The sequence below is a fragment of the Chiloscyllium plagiosum genome, unplaced genomic scaffold, assembly GCF_037043375.1.
Source record: "Chiloscyllium plagiosum isolate Xiang-an unplaced genomic scaffold, Cpla_swu_hap1 HiC_scaffold_47, whole genome shotgun sequence".
In the NCBI taxonomy this organism is placed as follows: domain Eukaryota; kingdom Metazoa; phylum Chordata; class Chondrichthyes; order Orectolobiformes; family Hemiscylliidae; genus Chiloscyllium; species Chiloscyllium plagiosum.
The window spans coordinates 41,997,781-42,019,350 of NW_028270185.1; the positions used below are offsets into that span (position 1 = coordinate 41,997,781).

The 21,570-nt window shown below is 47.2% G+C and overlaps 1 protein-coding gene across 1 annotated transcript; it reads right to left on the bottom strand.

Annotated features, from left to right (window-relative positions):
- Nucleotides 1-5,183: 5,183 nt before the first annotated feature.
- LOC122545213 (beta-1,3-galactosyl-O-glycosyl-glycoprotein beta-1,6-N-acetylglucosaminyltransferase 3-like) lies at nucleotides 5,184-20,573 on the bottom strand. Its single transcript, XM_087984082.1, has 2 exons — nucleotides 19,662-20,573; nucleotides 5,184-5,898 (listed from the first exon to the last, which is right to left on the bottom strand). Exons 1-2 carry the CDS (start codon nucleotides 20,427-20,429, stop codon nucleotides 5,362-5,364), a joined length of 1,305 nt encoding a protein of 434 aa, XP_087840208.1. The 5' UTR covers nucleotides 20,430-20,573; the 3' UTR covers nucleotides 5,184-5,361.
- Between the last annotated feature and the right edge of the window lie 997 nt (nucleotides 20,574-21,570).

Consider the following 21,570-nt stretch of genomic DNA (forward strand, 5'->3'; position numbering starts at 1 on the left):
CAATTAATCATTAAAGCAAACATTAAAAATTAGAGCTACACAAACCCTGTTAATTGACCTAAATGTTGAATTGGGAACTGAACTGAACTCTTCGAGGAGAAAGTGAGGTCTGCAGATGCTGGAGATCAAAGTTGAAACTTTATTGCTGGAACAGCACAGCAGGTCAGGCAGCATCCAGGGAACAGGAGATTCGACGTTTCGGGCACAGGCCCTTCTTCAGGAATGAGCAGAGAGTGTTCTGAACTGAACTGAACTGCATTGCCAAAGAATTCATCAATCTTGGAGAGTTGGCACAGGAAGATTACCAGGAGGGTACCAGAGCTGGAGAACTTTATTTAATTTGTTGGGCCGGCATTACTTTCCATCCCCAATTGCCTAGAAGGTAGTTAAAGGTCAAGCACATTGCTGTTGGTCTGGAGTCACATGTGAGCCAGACCAGGTCAAATGGCAAATTTCCTTACCTAAAGCACATTAGTGTATCAAACTATGTTCACAACAATGTTCTAATGGGGAAGACTCCTTCCTTTTCCCCTGAAATTGAATTCAATTCCCACCATCTGCCACTGTGGGATTCAAACTCATGTCCCCAGAACATTGACTCGATTTTTTCTGCCCTTGCCCAGTCCCTTCCCACTTCCACCTGTGATTCCTCTGACACCTTACTTTGGTTCTGGATGTTGCCAGGTTTATAGTGTTGTCAATCACAGGAACCCTGTTTCCAAAACTCATTCAACTTCCACGACAGAATAATCATCTCAATCCTTGTGCTCTTCATGTTGTGGCTCAGTCTGGGAACACTTCACAGTTCCCATCTTCATTTCCCGCAGTTTGACCTACACTGCTGTCCCACAGGGACAAATCACCTTTGGGTGTAGAAGGATGGACTGGGCAAGGAATGGGAATTTTAATCAGTCACTAAGTTAGCTTGGAAATATCTGCTGCACATTATATTCCATCAGCTAATTCCTTCCTCAGTGAGTGAAGTTGCCCGTATCTTTGGTCGTCCCCACAGCTTTTTCTCCCACCCACTGTAGATCTTTTCGGTGAACCTGGAAACATTACATTTGTTCCCTTCAGCTACTCATTGCTATCAATTGAAAGTGTCTGTGTCTTTAGCAGTGACCCTTCAGGCAGTCCCACTTGCTACTAACTCGGAGAAAGTGAGGACTGCAGATGCTGGAGACCAGAGTTGAAAAGTGTGGTGCTGGAAAAGCGCAGCAGGCCAGGCAGCATCTGAGGGGCAGAAGAATTAACATTTTGGGCATAAGCCCTACTTCAGGAATGAGGCTAGTGTGCCAAGCGGGCTGAGATAAAAGGGGGGGGCGGGGGGGGGGGGGAGGCGCTGGGAATACGATAGGTGGAAGGAGGTGAGGGTGAGGATGATAGGTCGGAGGGGGGTGGGGGCGGAGAGGTCGGGAAGAAGATTGCAGGTCAAGAGGGTGGTGCTGAATCCGGGGTTTGGGACTGAGATAAGGTGCGGGGAGGGAAATGAGGAAGCTGGAGAAATCTACATTCATCCCGTGTGGTTGGAGGGTTCCTAGGCGAAAGATGAGGCGCTCTTCCTCCAGGTGTCATGTGGCCAGGGTCTGGCGATAGAGAAGGCCAAGGGCCTGCATGTCCTTGGCAGAGTGTGAGGGGGAGTTAAAGTGTTCAGTCACGGGCTGGTTGGGTTGGTTGGTGCGGGTGTCCCAGAGGTGTTCCCTGAAACGTTCCACAAGTAGAGGAGACCACATCGGGTGCACCAGATACAGTAAATGATGTGTGTGGAGGTGCAGGTGAATTTTCAACACATATGGAAGGATCCATTGGCACCTTGGAGGGAGGTGAGGGGGGAGGTGTGGGCACAAGTTTTGCACTTCTTGTGGTTGCAGGGGAAGGTGCCGGGAGTGGAGGTTGGACTGGTGGGGGGTGTGGTCCTGACGAGGGAGTCACAGAGGGAGTGGTCTCTCCGGAATGCTGATAGGGGTGGGGAGGGAAATATATCCCTGATGGTGGGGTCTGTTTGGAGGTGGCGGAAATGACAGAGGATGATACGATGTATCTGGAGGTTGGTGGGGTGGAAGGTGAGGATCAGTGGGGTTCTGTCCTGGTGGTGATTGGAGGGGCAGGATTCAAGGGCGCAGGTGCGGGAAGTGGAGGAGGTGCGGTGGAGAGCATCGTCGACTACATCGGAGGGGAAATTGTGGTCTTTGAAGAAGGAGGCCATTTGGGCTCTTCGGTAGTGGAATTGGTCCTCCTGGGAGTAAATGCGGCAGAGGCGAATGAATTGGGAGTATGGGATGGCGTTTTTACAGGGAGCAGGGTGGGAGGAGGTGTAATCTAGGTAGCTGTGGAGTCGGTCGGTGGGTTTGTAGTAAATGTCTGTGTTGAGTCGGTCGCCCGAGATAGAAATGGAAAGGTCTAGGAAGGGGAGGGAGGAGTCTGAGACGGTCCAGGTAAATTTGAGGCTGGGGTGGTACTAGCTCACCAAGCTGGAAATGATCTTGTTTACTGCCCACCAGCTAGTCCTCCACCCTCCAGGACACAGCAAACACCGTGACATTCATGGTACAGTCTCTCTTAACATCGCAATGGTGTCATGAACCCACAGAAAGCAGAGATGAGGGAGGGAGACAGGAGAGGCAAAGAGAGAGAGAGAGAGAGAGACAGGAGAGAAATGGTGAGACAGAAGAGGAGAGACAGACACAATGTCGATGCCGATGAGGGAGAGAGAGCTGTGAGGGCTCACTGGGCTGAATACATCCCTAAATGATGAAACAAAATTCAGAGACAGATCTATAGTCAATGACAGTGTGGGGATGGCATTTCAAACCCATGGCCAAAGGAACAGTGATGGGAACAATGTCGAGGTGAGTTCTTCCTCTGTGCCTAACACCATTCTGTCTCTGTCCTGTGAGTGTTTGATGAGGATGGAGTGAGGGAGATTTACTCTTATCAATCCCAGGATTGTTCCTGCCCTAGATGTATACAGATGGCATTACATGTGGTATTACAGAGGCAACATTTCTCTTTGAATATCTTCTGCTGTCATTGTCCTGTCAATTTTGGTGGGAGACGGATAAAATGGAGATGTCTGAGTTCTTGAAGTATGAAGCAAGCTCCATTAAACAATCCCTGGATGTTAGACTAACACGAGACATTCAAACACATAGGTCAGCTTCCGTCATTTGTATAGAAACCACCGTGAACCCCTCGATTAGATTCCGGTCTGAAACTCACTCCCGCATATTCTTTATACAAACCACCCCGAGACCCTCAATTAGATGTGGACATCATTGCAGTGTTCTGATTTCTGTTCATTAAACAGCCATAATCATTCTCACTCAGTCCCATTTAGTTTCCATTTCTACAAGTAGATTCTATCTCATTTGTTTTCTTTTTGACTGTTTTCATTTCTATCTGCATCCAAATGACATCCAGTGTCACTATTTCCGGTGTTAGTGTCTATAGTTAAAACATCTGACATCGCAATGTCCAGCATTACACTGTCCAGTGTCACAGTCTGATCTCACAGTATTTAGTGATAGTGTCCAGAGTGACAGTGTTGTAACCGGAGTGATAGTGTCATACAGGGAGTGACAATGTCCAGAGTTATTGTGCCTGGAGGTACGGTGTCCGGAGTGACACAGGAAAATGAAGCTGAACCAAAACCAGCCTCCCGATCACTGGATTTGCAACACAGTGACATTCAACCATTCAATGACCCTCAAAACCGTTCAATTGTTCCTAAACAGAATTTACAAATAACAGATCTTGGATATCAAGTTTATAACTTAATAAATTATTCATTTCTGTTTATGTCACTTTAGCAGAACACAGATGATCATAAACCCATGCACCACTCCAATTCGCAGACAGTTAAGAGATAAACTTGTTCAAAAATTTTAATTTGCAAGTTGATAACAGTTTCAATGATAAATAGTAGGCCATCATGAAATCCTTTGATGCTGGTTTGTATTACAGGCACAAGAACTGTACACCATGTTTGAACTTAAAGTCACCAGTCAATGTGAACAAATTCTGCAGACCTGTGGAGACTAACACTCATTCCCGAAGACTCACATTCTCATCTCTGACCTTTTGACAAGTTAACAACTGGGGAAATAACGAGACAAAGTCAAACCAAAAAGAACACCAGACCAGTCCAGCAGCTTCCAAAGAAGCACTTTCACCAAGCCAAAAATCCAGTCAGAGCGAGGTCACTCATGGTTTTTGCTTTTTTCTCACCATTCTCTGTGGTTACCTGCCTGGCAGCATTCATCTCAATGACTGACCCATTCAATATCCATCCAGCTGTCAGTCCCTGAGCATAACTACATCTCGGTGCTGAAGCATCTGCTGTTTTCAGAGAGCAGTAATTCACCTGAATTACCTTTCCTGGCCAGATCTTAACAGCAAACATCAGTCTTTTGTCTCTCCATTTTTTTTTTAAAGAAGAACTAGCCACTGTTCAAAGTTCAATTCTCAATTTGGACTCAGTTCCAAACCAAAATGAGAAAAATAAAAAAAATAGTGATGGTCACAACACTGGTCTTGCACTGTCCAGCTGTACATGCCCACTCGTGCAGTGTTCCAGTAATGCAGTGCCCACTCGTGCAGTGTTGAGTAGTATTGGCGGATGTGTCCCTGTGAGACTGGGCACAAACAACCCCATTGACCTGTGGCCAACCACTTCAACACAATGACACTTCCTGCACCACTAAATCCAAGCTATCCGACGACTGGAGGAAGAACACCTCATCTTCTGCCTTGGGACCCTCAACCACATAGCATCAACATTGACGTCACTAGTTTCCAAATCTCTCCTCTCCCCCCAACTCATCCCAGATCCAACCCTCCAAGTCGGCTCTCCCCTCTTGACCTGTCCATCTTCCTTCTTAACTATATGTTCGACCTTCCCCACCGAACAATCACAATCACACCCCCAACTGGATTTACTGAGCACCTTCCCAGCTACGTTCCCCAAAAGCCCCACCCTCACTCTATTTATCTCTCAATCCCCTTACTCCCCCACATTCCTGATGAAGGGCTTATACCTGAAACATCGGTTCTCTCCTGCTCCTCGGGTGCTGCCTGACCTGCTGTACTTTTCCAGCACCACACATTTTGACTCTCACAGTAACTCACAGTGTTACAGTGGATAGTATTAAGGTATCCAATCTCCACAGTGCCCAACACTATAGTGCCCAGCCTCACACTGACTAGTGCTACAGTGGCCATGTTACAGCATGCAGTTTCACAGTGCCTGGCCTCCACAGCAGCCAGTGTTATAGTATACAATCTCACAGTGCCCAGTTTCACAGTGCCCAGTCTTTGTGTTTCCAATGTCTCACCCACCATCTCTACCACCATCACCGAGGTTTACTCTGTCCCAACCTCCAACACAGCCCCAGTTTTACCAAGTGTCCTGTTTCGGAGATATTCCTCCATGCACTGTACTGCCATGTTGTCCATGTTGGGGTCAAACTTATTTGCAAAGAAACATCTCTGACGGACCACCCAATGTAGATCTCCTGCCCCATACACACAAACCAAATGGCGATACTTTCCCGTGCAGGGAGGGTATAGGGCACCCCTCGCAACGTCACCAGCCTCAAAGGACCACTTTACTGCCCGGCCAAGTGTCCTGGTGGCTCCTTGGGTGTACGGGATGGAGCCAGGTACATTGGGCATTCTGTGCAGGGTAGCCCACACATGCTCGTCCGGGCTGTAGGTATCCTCCGACCACTTGAGGAAGGCCTGGATCTTGGCACTGTCAAACACATGGCCGACAAACTCTCTGGAGGCCAAGAAGTAGGTGCTGCCCACGAAGATGGAGGTGCTGATGTTCGGCTGGTCTTTCAGTTGCGCCGTCAAGACGACTTGGTCGAGGGTATCGTGGTGGTATTGCCAACGTTTCTAAAAGGCAAGCGCAAGAGAGTGAGAGAGACGAGAAAGTAGAAATGATAGCTTTTCAACTTCGCCTGTGGCTTTTTCCCTCCCCAACTCCTCTGCACTCTCCTCGCCCCCAGCTCCAGCAAGATCCATGCACACTCCTTCTCTCAGTTACTCACCTTACAGTGGAGAACAAGGCCATTCAGCCCCTCAGGCGTTTCTCACTCCCATTGCCTAGTGCCAGTCACCTGCCAATTTCCCCATATTCCTGCCTCCCAAACCATCTCCCAATGTTCATTCGCTGAGCAAACATAAAACTTATCCTCAAGCTCTCCCAGTGGATCTGGCTTCAAAAATACACTTCAAACTGTGCTCTCTGGTCATAAAGGTTGAGAGCACCAGAAAAATAGATCCTTGAGCCCATCGTGACTGCGCTGGCAAAACAGGCTCCTTGCTACTCCAGTCTCATTTTCCAGCACTGGGAAACATCACCTTTCATGCCTCACCAGTGCAATGGAGACACTTTCCTGTGGTCATCAACTCCTGGAGTGGGACTTGAACACAGAGCTTTTGCCTTAGAGAGAAGGACATGGTGTGCAGGGATATAGTTCTTTGAAAGTTGCATTGCAGATAGACAGGGTGGTGAAGTAGGTGTTTGATACCTTTACCTTCATTGGTCAGTGCATTGAATATAGGAGTTGGGATGTAATGTTGCAGCTGTAACAGAGATGGATAGAGCTCTGAAAGATAGTGGAATCAAGGGTTATGGGGATAAGGCAGGAACAGGATACTGATTGTGGATGATTAACCATGTTCATAGTGAATGGTGGTGCTGGCTCGAAGGGCCGAATGGCCTACTCCTGCACGTATTGTCTATAAGTAGGAATATCTTTGACTATCTCTGATATGCCTTTGCCATTACCAAGTGTGATCTATTGTCTGTCGAGGACATTAGTGAGGCCATTTTTAAAATACTGCATACAATTCTGATCGCCCTTCGAAAGAAAGGATGTTGTTAAACTTGAGAGGGTGCAGAAAAGATTTACCAGGATGTTGCCAAGATTGGAGGGTTTGAGCTACAGTAAGAAGTTGAATAGGCTAGGGCTATTTTCCCTGGTGTGTCGGATCCTGAGGGGTACCCTTATAGAAGTTCATAAAATCTGGAGGAGCATGGATAGATGTTGAAATGATCAGCCGGATGATAGTACACTTCACACAACTTCCTTTTTCACATACATGCAAGAAGACTCAACTAGCCGGGTCAAAGCCCACCTTGCCTGGAGAGTCTGAAACAGGCAGTTGCAATCACACTTTTACACACAAATCGGCGTTCCCCTTTCACGAATTACATTTTGATTCCAAGCCTTAGCAACACAACTGATCAATCAGATCCTGATCTAGGTACATGACGTTTAGCATTAGATCATTGATCTTAAACTTCTACAACACCTGTTGAGTGCTGTTTCGGTCTTCCTGTCTTCTCACTTAACTGGAGCCAGTTTCAGTAAGCTAGCTCGCGTACGTACGTGCTTGGCTGCACTTTTCTGTTGCTGATCAGAATTGTTTAGCTGACCTCCTTTTCTGTTCTTGCCCCATTTTGATTCCTTCCACGTCAGCTGTATAGCCAAACGTCTTTTCCCGAGGGTGGGGGAGTCCAAAACTAGAAGCATAGGTATAAGGTAAGAGGGGAAAGACCTGAGGGGTTACTTTTTCATGCAATGGGTGATGTGTGCTTGGAATGAGCTATCAAGAGGTGGTGGAGGCAGCTGGTACAATGACAATATTTAAAAGGCATCTAGATGTGGACATGAATAGGAATAGGTTAGAGAGATATGTGCCAAAGGCTGGCAAATGGGACTCAGTCAGATCGGGATGACTGGTCAGCGCAGACTGGTTGAACTGAATGGTCTGTTCCATACTGTATGATGTTATGACTCCGTGCTCTCTGGTTATTGAGGTTTAGAGCACTAAAATAATAAGTTGCCCTTCAGCCCATCATGTCTGCACTGGTCAAAAAGACAAGCTCCGAGCTATTCTCATCCCATTTTGCAGCACTTGGCCCATACCCTTGAGTGTCTCACAATAGCAATGAAGACACCTTCCTATGGCCATCAGCTCCTGGAGTAGGACTTGAATCCAAAGCTCCTCCCTCAGAGTGAAGAACACCACACATTAGATTCTCTACAGTATGGAAACAGGCCATTTGGCCCAACAGGTCCACACCAATCCTCTGAAGAGCAACCCATCCACACCCATTACCCTACCCGATATGAGCAATTTAGCACGACAAATTCACCTAACCTGCACATCTTTGAACTGTGGCAGGAAACCAGAACACATGGAGGAAACCCACGCAGACGTGGGGAGAATGTGCAAACTCCACACAGACAGTCGCCCAAGGCTGGAATCGAACCTAGGTCTTTGGCGCTGTGAGGCAACAGTGCTAACCACTGACCCACCGTGCCACCCCTTCCGCAAGACACGACACTTTATTCATATTGTGTCAAAAGATATCTTTTATCCTCGGTCCTTGTGGCATCATGCATGGGAGATATGGATCCTTGGTTACCAAGGGGAGGATAGATTATCGATGGTATGCAGGATGTAGATGGTGGAACAGGATCAAAAGGGTTAATGGCCTACTCTTGTTCCTTGTATGTATGGGAACAGATCTCTTTTTTTTAATCCAACTAATATCAGAACTTGCCATCATCTCATACGAATGTAGTTTAGGCTTCATTTGCGTTTCAATTCCTCAGATCTCCCCACCATGCCTCTAACCGAAAATCTTACATCTGCATTCCATTGCATTTGTACAATCGGTGAACAGTGAAGTATATTTCCTTGTCTTCATTACCGAGTGCTCACCCTTTACCCATTGAATAAACCTCACCCCAATCTCCTTTGTTCCAATGGGAGCATCGTTGACCTTTCCAACTGAGCCATCCAACTTAAACCCTGGCACCATTCCGCGAAGTCACCTCTTCTCCCTGTCCTGAGGGCCCTCACATCGTTTTATAGTCACCGGAAATGACCACAACAATCCAACTGAGGCTAAACCAATTTGACATGCAGCATAACTCAACCATTTATTGGCATCAATGCCTCTATTTATTAAGCCTTCTGCTTTTCTATCCTCTTACGGCCTCCTTCATCTTCTAATGTTGATGAATGTTTATTGCCAGATCCTTCTAATCCTGCGCACTCTTTACGATTGTGCCATTACATTTCTATTACCTCTCCACATCCTTCTCCCAAAACATATCACCTTACACTCTTCTGTATTCCCCTCTGACTGGATGCTGTCTGTTCACTGTGGTGACTCTGGACAATTCACATCATCCTCACCATTTGCCAATCCTCCAGGTTTATCATTGCCCCGAATATGGGCATTTTGCCACATACTCCAAGATTGATATAAGACCATAAGACATAGGAGCGGAAGTAAGGCCATTCGGCCCATCGAGTCCACTCCGCCATTCAATCATGGCTGATGCGCATTTCAGCTCCACTTACCAGCGTTCTCCCCGTAGCCCTTAATTCCTCTAGACAACAAGAATCTATCAATCTCGGCCTTGAAGACATTTAGCGTCCCGGCTTCCACTGCACTCCGTGGCAATGAATTCCACAAGCCCACCACTCTCTGGCTGAAGAAATGTCTCCGCATTTCTGTTCTGAAATGACCCCCTCTAATTCTAAGGCTGTGTCCATGGGTCCTCGTCTCCTCGTCTAACTGAAACAATTTCCTAGCATCCACCTTTTCCAAGCCATGTATTATTTTGTACGTCTCTATTAAGTCTCCCCTTAATCTTCTAAACTCCAATGAATACAATCCCAGTATCCTAAGCCGTTCCTCATATGTTAGACCTGTCATTCCAGGGATCATCCGTGTGAATCTCCGCTGGACACGTTCCAGTGCCAGTATGTCCTTCCTGAGGTGTGGGGACCAAAACTGGACACAGTACTCCAAATGGGGCCTAACCAGAGCTTTATAAAGTCTTAGTAGTACATCTCTGCTTTTATATTCCAACCCTCTTGAGATAAGAGACAACATTGCATTCGCTTTCTTAATCACGGGCTCAACCTGCATGTTTACCTTTAGAGAATCCTCGACTAGCACTCCCAGATCCCTTTGTGCTTTGGTTCACTGACATATTGAATAAAAGCAGTCGTCTATTTAGGGCTGAGATGCAGAAACATTTCTTAACTTATAGGATAGTGAAGTTATGGAATTCTGTACCACAGAAAGCTGTGGAGTTTGAGTCATTGAATATATCCAAGAATGCGATTAACAAATATTTACGTTTCAAAAGCATCAAAGGCATGGGAGAAAGTCTTAGTATGGCATTGAGATAAAGGATTAGCCAGGATCATATAGTATGGTGGGCCTCATGTCGGGCCAAATCATCTTCTCCTGCTCCGGGTCTTGATGTTTAAAATATCCCAATACCCATCATACCCACCTACCAACCTGCCAACCTCTCGTCCAAAACAAAATCCATGAATCAGGGCTTGTGTTGTCAATTTTGTTGTCCAGCCATTTTTATCTAGTGCCGAGTGAAACACTTCATTGAATCCAGTTCAGACAATGTTCTCTGCATTCAAATTCTCAGCTACTTCATCAATGCATGATGCGAGGTTGGAGACTTATCTTTTGAAAACCTGCACTGGCTTCGCTTCATTAATTTGATCTAAGGCTGCAAATTGCAGCCATAACTACCAGCATCAATGTCAAGTGCATGATATAAAGTAAACTAGGATCCATGTGGTGTGAGCCTCGGAGACCCAGGTTCAAGTCGCTTCTGCTCCAGAGTTGTGCGATAACCCCTTTGAACAGTTTCATCAGTAAATGTAAGACCATTAACAAGTCGGGACAGAAGTTGGCCATTTGGTCCCTCAAGCCAGCTTCACTAGGATCATGGCTGATTCAACATTCCTCAAGTCCATGTTCTTGCCCTGTCCCCGTAACGCTTAATTCACCAACTGAGCAAGAATCTATCCATCTGAGCCTTAAATATATACAAGGACAACTCTCTGTGGCAAGGAATTCCAAAGATTCACAACCTTCTGAGAGAGGAAATTCCACCTCAGCTCAGTTTTAAACTGGTGCCCCTTTATTCTGAGACAATACCCCCCCTGGTCCTGGACTCTCCCATAAGGAGAATCATCCTTTCAGCATTTACCCAGTCAAGCCCCTTAATCCTGTCCATTTCAATGAGGACATCTCTCATTCTTCTAAACTCCAGTGAGTAGAATCCTGTTTAGCCTTTTGTTTTTAAGACAATCTCTCCATAATGGGGGCCATCCTAGTGAATATTCTCTTAACTTCCTCCAATGAAACAACATGTTTTCTTAAATAAGGTGACCAGAAGTGCTCACAGTACTCCAGATGTGCTCTCACAAGCACCTTGCACAGTTGCAGTAAGACTTCCTGACTTTTATACTCCAACCCCCCTTCAAATAAGGGCAAACATTCCACTTCAGTTCTGAAGAAAGGTCACCAGACTCAAAACATTGACTCTGTTTTCTCTCCATGAATGCTACCCGACCTGCTGAGTCTCTCCAGAAATTTCTGTTTTCATTGAATATTCCATTAGTCTTCCCCCGTGTGCAAGCTTTCCATGTTTCATTCACTAGTTGCCCCAAGTCCCTTTGTGTTGCAGCTTTCTGAAGCTTTCTCCATTTAAATAATATTCTATTCTTTTGATTTCCCTTCCAAATGAACAACTTCACATTTTCCCACATTGCACTCCATTTGCCAACATTTTTGCCAACTTAACATATCAATATCTGTTTGTAAAGCACATAAGACAACATTTTTTACTGTAACTCGATTATACATGACAGTAATATATCAGCAAGGTTTGAGAAGGTTTGTAGCTCAGGTTGAGGTTCTAGATGTAGGTTTGCTCGCTGAGCTGGAAGGTTCACTGAAGATGTTGCCTAGTATGGTGACAAAACATCTGAAAATGAACCTTCCAGCTCAACGAGCAAACCTACATCCAGAGTAATATTTCAAGTCAACCTCAGAGTACAACGGGATCTTGATCAGATGGGTTAATAGGTCAAGGAGTGCCAGATGGAGTTTAATGTCGATAAATGTGAGGTGCTCCATTTTGGTTTGGCAAATCAGGGCAGGAATAATACACTTCATGGTAAAGTCTGGGGAGTGATGATGAAACAAGAGATCTTGGAATGCAAATTCATAGTTTCTTGAAAATCGAGTCGCAGATAGACAGGGTAGTGAAGAAGTCGTTTGCCACGCTTGCCATTATTGATCAGTGCATTGTGTGTAGGAGTTGGGAGGACATGTGGCTGAACAGGACATTGCTTTGACAATTTCTGGAATACAGCATGCAATTCTGGTCTCCCTGCTATAGGAAGGCTGTTGTGAAACTTGAAAAGGTTCAGAAAAGATTTACAAGGATGTTGCCAGAGTTGAGTGTGGAAATGCAGGAAATTGGTACTAGATGTGGAATAATTACAGACATGATGGGCTGAATGGCATCCTTCCGCAAGAATTCTTTAATTCTGTGACTGGCGCAGAGGGAGATTAACTTCAAGGTTCATGTTATCAGGAGGGACACCAAAGCCCTTAGCTGAGTGGTCAGAAAACTCCCCAATCTTTACTTGAACTAAGGCATAACCTGTCTCCACCAATATCATAGCAAAAGTCAGCCATTCGTCCCTTCAAGTCTGCTCCACCATTCAAGAAGATCACTGCTCTTCTGGTTGCAATTTCAATCCCACATTTCTATCGGTTGCCCCGGGGTCCTTATCTTTTTTTAAAAAAAGGTCACATTGCTCACCCTTTCATAACTTCATCAACTCAGCCTTCACAACTTCGTACAGAAGAGACTTACACAGTGCAACAACCCTCTCAGGGGAAAATAATTCTGCAAGGCATTGGTGAGGTCACTTTTGGAGTGATCGCCCTGCTGTTGGAAGGGTGTTGTTAAACTGCAAAGGATGCAGAATAGATTTACAAAGATGTTGCCAGGACTGTGAGGTTTTAGTTATAAGGAGAGGCTAGATAGGCTAGGACTTTTCGCACTGGAGTATTGGAGGGTGAAGGGTGACCCATCAACCACCTTATCATGTCCCCTCAGAGAAACTTATACTTTTCAAAAAGATCTCTCAGATTTCCAAACTTAAATGTGTAAAAGCCAATTTGTTCAACCTTCCTTCATAAGATAAACCCTTCATCCCAGGAAAAAGGCAGGTGAAACTTGCTGTCAATGTAATTATTTTATGTTTTAAATGAGAGAAAAATGTACAGACTGATTCTGATGTGGTCTCATCAAGGCCTTGTATGGCACTCTCTCCACCCCTCAGGCCTGGAAATGGGCTCTACATTTTGAAGAAAAATGTCTGTACTAATGGACTCTGGACTAGAAAGGACTCTGTTTGTTGGTAATTAAACTGTCATATAGTTTGTTGGGCTTATCACCTGCACTGTCTTGCATGTCCCTGGGTCTGTCAGGTCTTACTGTGAGCTGGGAGGCTCATGGGTCGTCCTGAAAGCTGTCACCCCGAGAACCGGCGAGTGGGTAGGCCATCCTGTGAACCTGAAGGTTGGTAGGCTGTCCCGAAAGCCGCATGGTGGGTAGGCCACCCTGATGACAGTCTCCCCGAGAGCTAGATGGTGGGTAGACCGTTCTGAGCACTGTCATTCTGAAAAGGGGTAATCGGGACGGGCTGTCCTAGAGGTGGTCGAAAGCTGTGTCAGAGCAGCCGAGAGCCAGAAAGCGCATAGGGGCGGGCTAAGATCCAGAAGGCTTGTGGGCTGCCCTGCACGCTGTCAACCCAGGGAAGGGGACAGGCTGTCCTAGAGGTGGCCGAAAGGTGTGCCAGGATAGGCCACTGGCCAGATCGGGGTGGGTGAGAGCCCAATGGTACGTAGGGGCAGACCGAGAGCTAGAAGGTGTGCAGCCATCCTCAGCGCTGTCACCCCAGGTGGGTACTGGGGCGGACAGTCCTAGAGGTGGTCGAAAGGTGTGTCAGGGCGGACCGAGAGCCGGAAGGCGCGTAGGGGCGGGCTGCCTTAGAGTGGTCGGAAGGTGGGAGGGACGGGGGCTTGCTGGGTCTGTATTGTCTGCACTTTGTCTCGTCCTTAAGCATAAATGTCATTGTTGCTGTCTTTTCATATTTGAAACTGGGATTTGTGGTTTGTCCTCAATTCCCTGTAAATTGGTTGAACAGGATGGCTTGAGGCCTAGCTTTGCTGCTCCTCTCCCTTGTAAAATTGCTGTTGTATACAGCTGTAAATGTTAACTGTTGTGCTGTAACCTCTTTTTTGTACTTGTTTAATAAAATTTTAAAAAAAGGGGAATGCTCCTCTCCCTTGTAAAATTGCTATCTCTTGTATACAGTTGTAAATGTTAACTTTTTTTGTAAACTATTTTGTAACTGTTTAATAAAATTTATAAACAGGAGACTCAGCGGTCTTCTCAATTTAGGGGACTGACTCTGTGCTGGCTGGGTCACAGTCAGTGTGTTACTGTTGGTTTCTGCTTGTATTTTGTGTGGGGGAAACCTGATTCCTGAACTGGCTGAATTATTTAGCCAGTTTGTTAACTGGCATTCCTTTAGTGAGGACTGATTGTTAAACTCCTGATGTACATAATGTGTTTCAGGTGTAACTCAGTTCTCATTAGGCGATTGTTGTTTCACTGGCTGGTTACAGTCTGTGTGTTATTCTTTTCTTCACTTTTGAGAAAAGGACAATGTTAATATTGTGGTAGGGCTTAGCCCTTGGACACTAGTTTTCTTTGTTTTTTGTATGTGCCCTCACTGTTTTTGGTGTTTGGACTGAGCCCTTGTGGAAGACATACATTTTACCAGAGGAGCTGTTCCTGTGGGGAGGCCTAGCCCTGAGACTGGGCCTCTGAAGATTGAACATCTGTGTGTGTGCTGGGAGGTGAGCACTTGCTGTATCCTGGAGTTTGGGAGAAGACCTTCCCTTCAGGAGTGGACCAAAACCCCTGTGAGTTAACCACCTTTACAATGTACTGTGTTCCTGTGAGTGGGCCTGGCTCTCCAAGGATGTGCCAGGACTCCATGGAGACTGAACACCTGTGTGCTGTGGGGTGTGCAATTGCTGTCTTTGGGAGTGGACTCTGCCCTTGGTTGTAGACCCTGTTTTTAGCAGTGGACTCTATTTCTGCACTGTCTTGTGTGTTCCTGGGTCTGGCAGGCCTTACTGTGAGCTGGGACATTCATGGGTCGTCCTGAAAGCTGTCACCCTGAGAACCAGAGGGAGGGTAGGCCACCCTGATGCCAGTTGCCCCTAGAGCCAGTAAGTGGGTAGGACATTCTGAGCGCTGTCATCCTGAGAAGGGGTAATCTGGATGGGCTGTCCTAGAGGTGGTCGGAAGGTGTCTCAGACCAGTCAAGAGCCAGAAGGCGCATAGGGGCGGGCTGAGATCCGGAAGGCTTGTGGGCTACCCTGCACTCTGTTGTCCCTGGGAAGGGGACGGGCTGTCCTAGAGGTGCTGGAAGGTGTGTCGGGGTAGTCCACTGGCCGGACGGTGCATTGGGGTGATGAGAGCCCAGTGGTAAGTCGGGGCGGACCGAGAGCCAGAAGGTACATAGGGGTGGGCTGCGTTAGAGCGGCTGGAAGGTGGGAGGGATTGGGGTGGGGGGAGACTTGCTGGCTTTTTGAGGGTCTGTATTGTATGCGCTGTTTCTTACATAAGTGGACTGTCTCATATGTATGAATGTCATTGTTACTGTTTGTAATGATTGAAATTGGGATTTGAGGTTTGTCCTCATTTCCCTGAAAACCCCGGTTGAATGTCAGGGTTTGGGGCTTGGCTTTGTCATTTCCCTCCCTTGTAAAATTGCTGTTTCTCTGTATACAGCTGTAAATGAAATTGTTTGTATAAACTGTGAATTGTTTAATAAAATATAAATAAACAGGACTGTCTGTTTCCTTTCTTCCTGGTGATGGAATATAAATTGTGAGGAGCAATTACAACTGTTGTTTGCTAGTGTAGGTTAAGCTAGATATGCTTGTACAAACAGTTATAAGCATCTGTTTCCTGCTTCTGCAAAAACAAAAACCACAATCAAGAGGTCATAAGGCTCAGAGTGGACGAAGAATGAGAGGAAATGTTGCTTTAGTAAGCAAGGAAGCAGATGGCAGTGATAGGATATACGCTAACAATAGACCACAGAGGGATATGGTGAAATGGCCAAGCAAAACCTGTACTGTTACGCACAAGGCCAGATAAGGCAAGAGATAAACAAGAGGAATGGGCACTGGGTTTAGAGTAGTGGGAGGAGGGAAAGAGAAATGTAATTGTATCAAGGTTTTGTACTGTGCGCCGACCTTGTAGACACCACTCTTGCAAGAGTATATCAGATGATACTGCTGCTGCAGATCTTGTCTTGGACTGAAATTATTGAAGTGAGTAGGTTCTATTTCCCACATAAATTAAGATTTACACACTTGTTTTTCACTGCATCTGACACCTACACACATGACATGGGTACTCGGGGGAAAAATAAGCATGACTGCTGTCGGGTGGTAGTGGAAGAAAAATAAACAGGCATGTCAAGAGATCTGCTCACTGAGAGCTGGCTCTAGGGAAGCTGGATCAGCATATGAAGGACTCTTCAATCCTCTTGAGGAGAGGAGACTGACTTCAAAATAGCCTCAGTGTGTCTTATGTGCTGCTGTTGGTGTCTTCCTGCTGAGGAAGTTTATTTTTAATTTTTTTTCATAGTTTGTTGTGATTTGTTTTCTGGGGTTTCTTTCTGCTTATTTCTGTTAATTTGAAGCTATGCTCAGCTGCACAGGCAGCTACTATCACCACTGCTGCTACAGTCTGGTCCAGCTCCTGCTACTGAAGCCTAGGCCTCCCCTGCACCCCTGCTGCTGCTGCCTGGGCCTACCTACACCTGGGGACGACTTCGACCGCTACTCCTGAGGCTGCTTCTGAAAAAAAAAATAAACAGGACGATCAGATGTTCTGTTCACTCTGAGCTGGCTCTGAGGAAGCTGGATCTGTGTCAAGGACTCCATGTGTAAACAAAAGGGTGAGTTGGTGACTGGATAATGGCCTCTGTGAAGTTATTCCTGATGTCGGGGTTTCCTGCTCCTCGAATGCTGCCTGACCTGCTATGCTCTTCCAACACTGTTCTATTTTGCCTGTAATCTCCAGCATCTGCAGTACCCACTTACAGTCATAGACATGTACAGCATGGAAACAGATCCTTCCATCTTACTAGATATACCGACCCAATCCAGTTCCACCTGCCAGCACCCGGCCCATATCCCTCCAAATCTTTCCTATTCATATACCCATCCAAATGCCTCTTACATGTTGCAATTGTACCAGCCTCCACCACATCCTCTGGCAGCTCATTCCATACGCGTACCATACTCTCCATGAAAATGTTGCTCCTCAGGTCTCTTTTATATCTTTTCCCTCTCACCCGAAACCTATGCCCTCTAGTTCTGGACTCCCTGACCCGAGGGAAAAGACTTTGTCGATTTATCCTATCCATGCCCCTCATAATTTTGTAAACCACTATAAGGTCACCCCTCAGCCTCCGACACTCCAGGGAAAACAGCCTCAGCCTGTTCAGCCTCTCCCTATAGCTCAAATCCTCCAGCCCTGGCAACATCCTTGTAAATCATTTTGGAATCCTTTCACGTTTCACAACATGTTTCCAGTAGGAAGGAGACCAGAATTGCACGCAATATTACAACAATGGCCTAACCAATGTCCTGTACAGTCGCAACATGACCTTCCAACTCCTGTAATCCATAGTCTGATCAATAAAGGAGCATATACCAAACACTGCCTTCATTATCCTATTTACCTGCGACTCCGCTTTCAAGGATGTATGAACCTGCACTCTTTGTTCAGCAACACTCCCGAGGACCTTACCATTAAGTGTATAAGTCCTGCTACGATTTGCTTTCCCAAAATGCAGCACCTCGCATTTATCTGAATTAAACTCCATCTGCCACTTCGCAGCCCATTGGCCCATCTGGTCCAGATCTTGTTGTAATCTGAGGTAACCCTCTTCGCTGTCCACTACACCTTTAATTTTGGTGTCATCTGTCAACTTACTAACTGTACCTCTTTTGCTCGCATCCAAACCGACTAATCGTGGACATCTACTACAAACCCACCAACTCCCACAGCTACCTGGAATACACCTCCTCCCACCCTGCCCCTGTCAAAACACTATCCCTTATTCCCAATTTCTCTGCCTCTGCTGCATCTATTCCCAGGAGGACCAATTCCACCACAGAACATCCCAGATGGTGTCCTAGCATAAAAACTACAATTTCTTCTCCTACATGGTTGACAATGCCCTCCAGTGCATCTGCTCCATTTCCTGTACCTTCACCCTTGAACCACACTCCTCCCAATGCAACGGGGACAGAACCCCTTGGTCCTCACCTTCTACCCCACCAACATCCGGATACATTGCATTATCCTCCACAACTTCTGTCACTTACAAACAGACTGCACCATTAGGGACATATTTCCCTCTGCACTCCACCTGCATTTCAAAGACTATTCCCTCTGCAACTTCCTTGTCAGATCCACACACCCCACCAACCCACCCTCCCCTCCTGGCACCTTCCCTGGCCTCTGAAAAGTGCAAAACTTGCACCCACACCTCCGTCCAAGGCTCCAAAGGATCCTTCCACATCTGACAAATATACTTGTACCTCCACCAATGTCATCTACTGCATCCATTGCACCCAAGGTGGTGTCCTCTACATCGGGGAGACAGAACTCTTACTTGCGGATTGTTTCAGAGAACACCAACCAACCTCACCACCCCGTGGCTGAACACTTTAACTCCCCCTCCCATCAAGGGAATGCAGGTCCAGGGCCTCCTCCATCACCAAACCCTTACCAGCTGATGCCTGGATATTCCACCTTGGAACCCTACAATCAAGCGGATCAATGTCGATTTCACTAGTTTCATCATTTCCCCACCCCAACTTATCGCAGTCCCCAGCCTCCAACTCAGCACCACCCTCCTGACTGGTCCATCTTCCTTCCCACCTGTCCACTTGACCTTTCACACCCCACGCACACCCCTTCCGCATACCTTTATCTATCACATTCCCAGCTACCTTCCACCCCCAGCCCCACACCCATTCCGCTTCTCTCTCGGCCTCCTGTTTCACAAGCCTCATTCCTGATGAAGGGCTTATGTACGAAACATTGATTCTTCAGATGCTGCCTGACCCACTGTGCTTTTCCAGTGCCACACTCTTGACTCTGATCTCCAGCATCTGTAGTCCTCACTTTCTCCTACACTCTTAACCTACCCACATTCCTGTATACTCTCGTAATCAGTTTATATCCCTTCTTATCCCAGGCCCAGCCCTCTCTTTCTACCCCATCCCTTTCACCTGCCCATCTTCCCTTTCGCTCGTCTGCTCCACCCCACCCACTGTCCAATCACAGCCACCTTCGCCCTGCATCTACCAATCGCCATCCCACCCACCTTTCCCCAGCCCCACACCCCCATTTATTCTGCAGCCCCTTCCTCTCCCCCGGTTCTGATGAAAGTTTCCGACCTGAAACGTCAATTGCTCTTCTATTCTGTTTGCAGCTCAACTCTCCAACTCCTCTATATTCCTTTGTACATTCTGAACCTCCCTCCATGCAATTGAACTGTTTTAACAACCCTGTCTCTCTTTGTACAGGCAGGAGTGAAGGACTGGAGGAGAGAGAGAGAGATGATGGAGGGAGGATGGAAAACACTTGGATGAAGAGAGGTCCAGCAGACAGGAAGCCGGTTACCTTTTTGAACCCTGGTGCAGGATCCGACTCAATCACGTTGGAGCCGTTCAGAGCTCTGAGGCTGCGGACTATCTCCCGGTTGGTCTTCAGGGGGAAGTCTTGGCCACACACATTGATGAAGTACCTCCAGGGGACAGGGCTCTCCAGCAGCTCCTTCATGCAGTTGAGATCCGCCTGAACTCTGCTCCAGCCAGCATAGGTGACCCACTCCAGCTTGGCTGCAACAAAGACATTGTGGAAACACGAAGCGATGGCCCGAACAGCCGCATGAAATTGACTCGGGGATTTGCGGTCCACGTGGATACAGTAGACGTTCTGTGGGGCGTAAATGCTCCGTAGAAGCCTCTCGAACATCTCAATGCTCTGGTGGATGACCATGGAGTAAGCCAAGGGGAAGTGTTCCTCCTCAGGGCTCAGGGGGACAGTGACATACTTGCGGGCCCTCACAAACGATCTGCAATTTCGGGTCATGTTCAGATAATCTCCCTCAGTGACGGCTTGGTGCTTGAGGGAGACATTAATGGAGTTGAGGAGGGCCCTTTCCACCTCCTGCCTGTCCCCCTGGATGATCTGCCAGCAGGTGGAGTTCTCCTCGACCAGGAGGAGATGTTCCTGCATTGGACTGGCGCCTGGTTTCACCAGCCTGAGGGTCAGCCAGCCCCCTCCTTTCTGGACCAGCAGCCATTGGCACAACAAGACCACACTGAGCACACACAGCGCTGATCTGAGGCGCGACCAGTGGGCACAACGCTGGCTCAGCTTGGGCATAGCACTTTCCAGGGGGCAGTGTCCCCAGCCTATAGGCGATAGGCAAATGCAGAATGGATGCTCTCTGTGCTGGGCAGCACTGCCTCCACCAGGCCGTGGGGAAGGAGTGACTGCAATTTGCTGGAGAGGTCGCAGCAGTCAGTCCCCTCCTTGTTAGACTCTTGTCTTCCTTTTCCCCAAGGTTCAACAATGACTCGACTTTCACTCCCTCTCCCCCCGGAACTGCTCTCCCTCTGGAATTCCTCTTCCACTTTAACACCTCTCCCTCTCTCTGTGACCCCTTTGTAACCCCCCTCCCTCTAATAACCCCTATCCCTTTGTAATCCCTCTCCTTCACTAACTCATCCCTCTCCCTCAGTAACTCCTCTCTCCCTCTGTAACTTCTCTCTCTCGTTCCTCTCTCTCTGTAACTTCTCTCTCACTCTCTCTCACACACACACTAACGTCTCTCACTCTTTCTCTGTCCCTCAGGAACTCCTCTCCTCCCTCTCTCGGTAACTCCTCTCCCTCTCTCTGTCTCTCTCAGTAACTCCTCCCGCCCTCCTCTGGATGAAACGCAGCCAATGTTCCGTTGTTCTTCTCTCGGAGTCCGGGCTCCTCTCGCTCCTGTCTGCCTGCCTGGCTACAAGCGTTTCCTTCCCCGGTCTCTGCTTCTCTCCGGCCGTTCCTGGACCGATGTTGCCGGGTGGAGTAAATGAGAGGATCGCGATGGTGTGCAGTCTGGATCAGAGAACCTATTACCAGAGAGAACACAGAGCCAGCCAAGCCCAATAACCCACGCCCCAGCCTGAGCTGAGATGCTCTTTCAACAATGTGGGTGGGGTAACCCTTGGATGAAGAGAGGACCAGGAGACGGGAAGGTGGTTACCTGTTTGTATTGTGACTCTTAACTGCCGTCTGGGCTATTAGGGATGGCCAATAAACACTGGCCTGGCTAACGGTGCCCCCCATCCCATGAATTTATTTGAAAAAAAAGTGACAATAGTAAGTCAAATTAAATCAAACTTCACCACTCGTCATCTCTCTCTCTCTCTGATGCGAAATTGGAATTATGCTGATTTGACCGTTCATAATAAAGCTGTGAATCTGAGCACAGCAAGTTGATATGAATCAAAAAAAAATTCCCCGACCGAGAGTGACT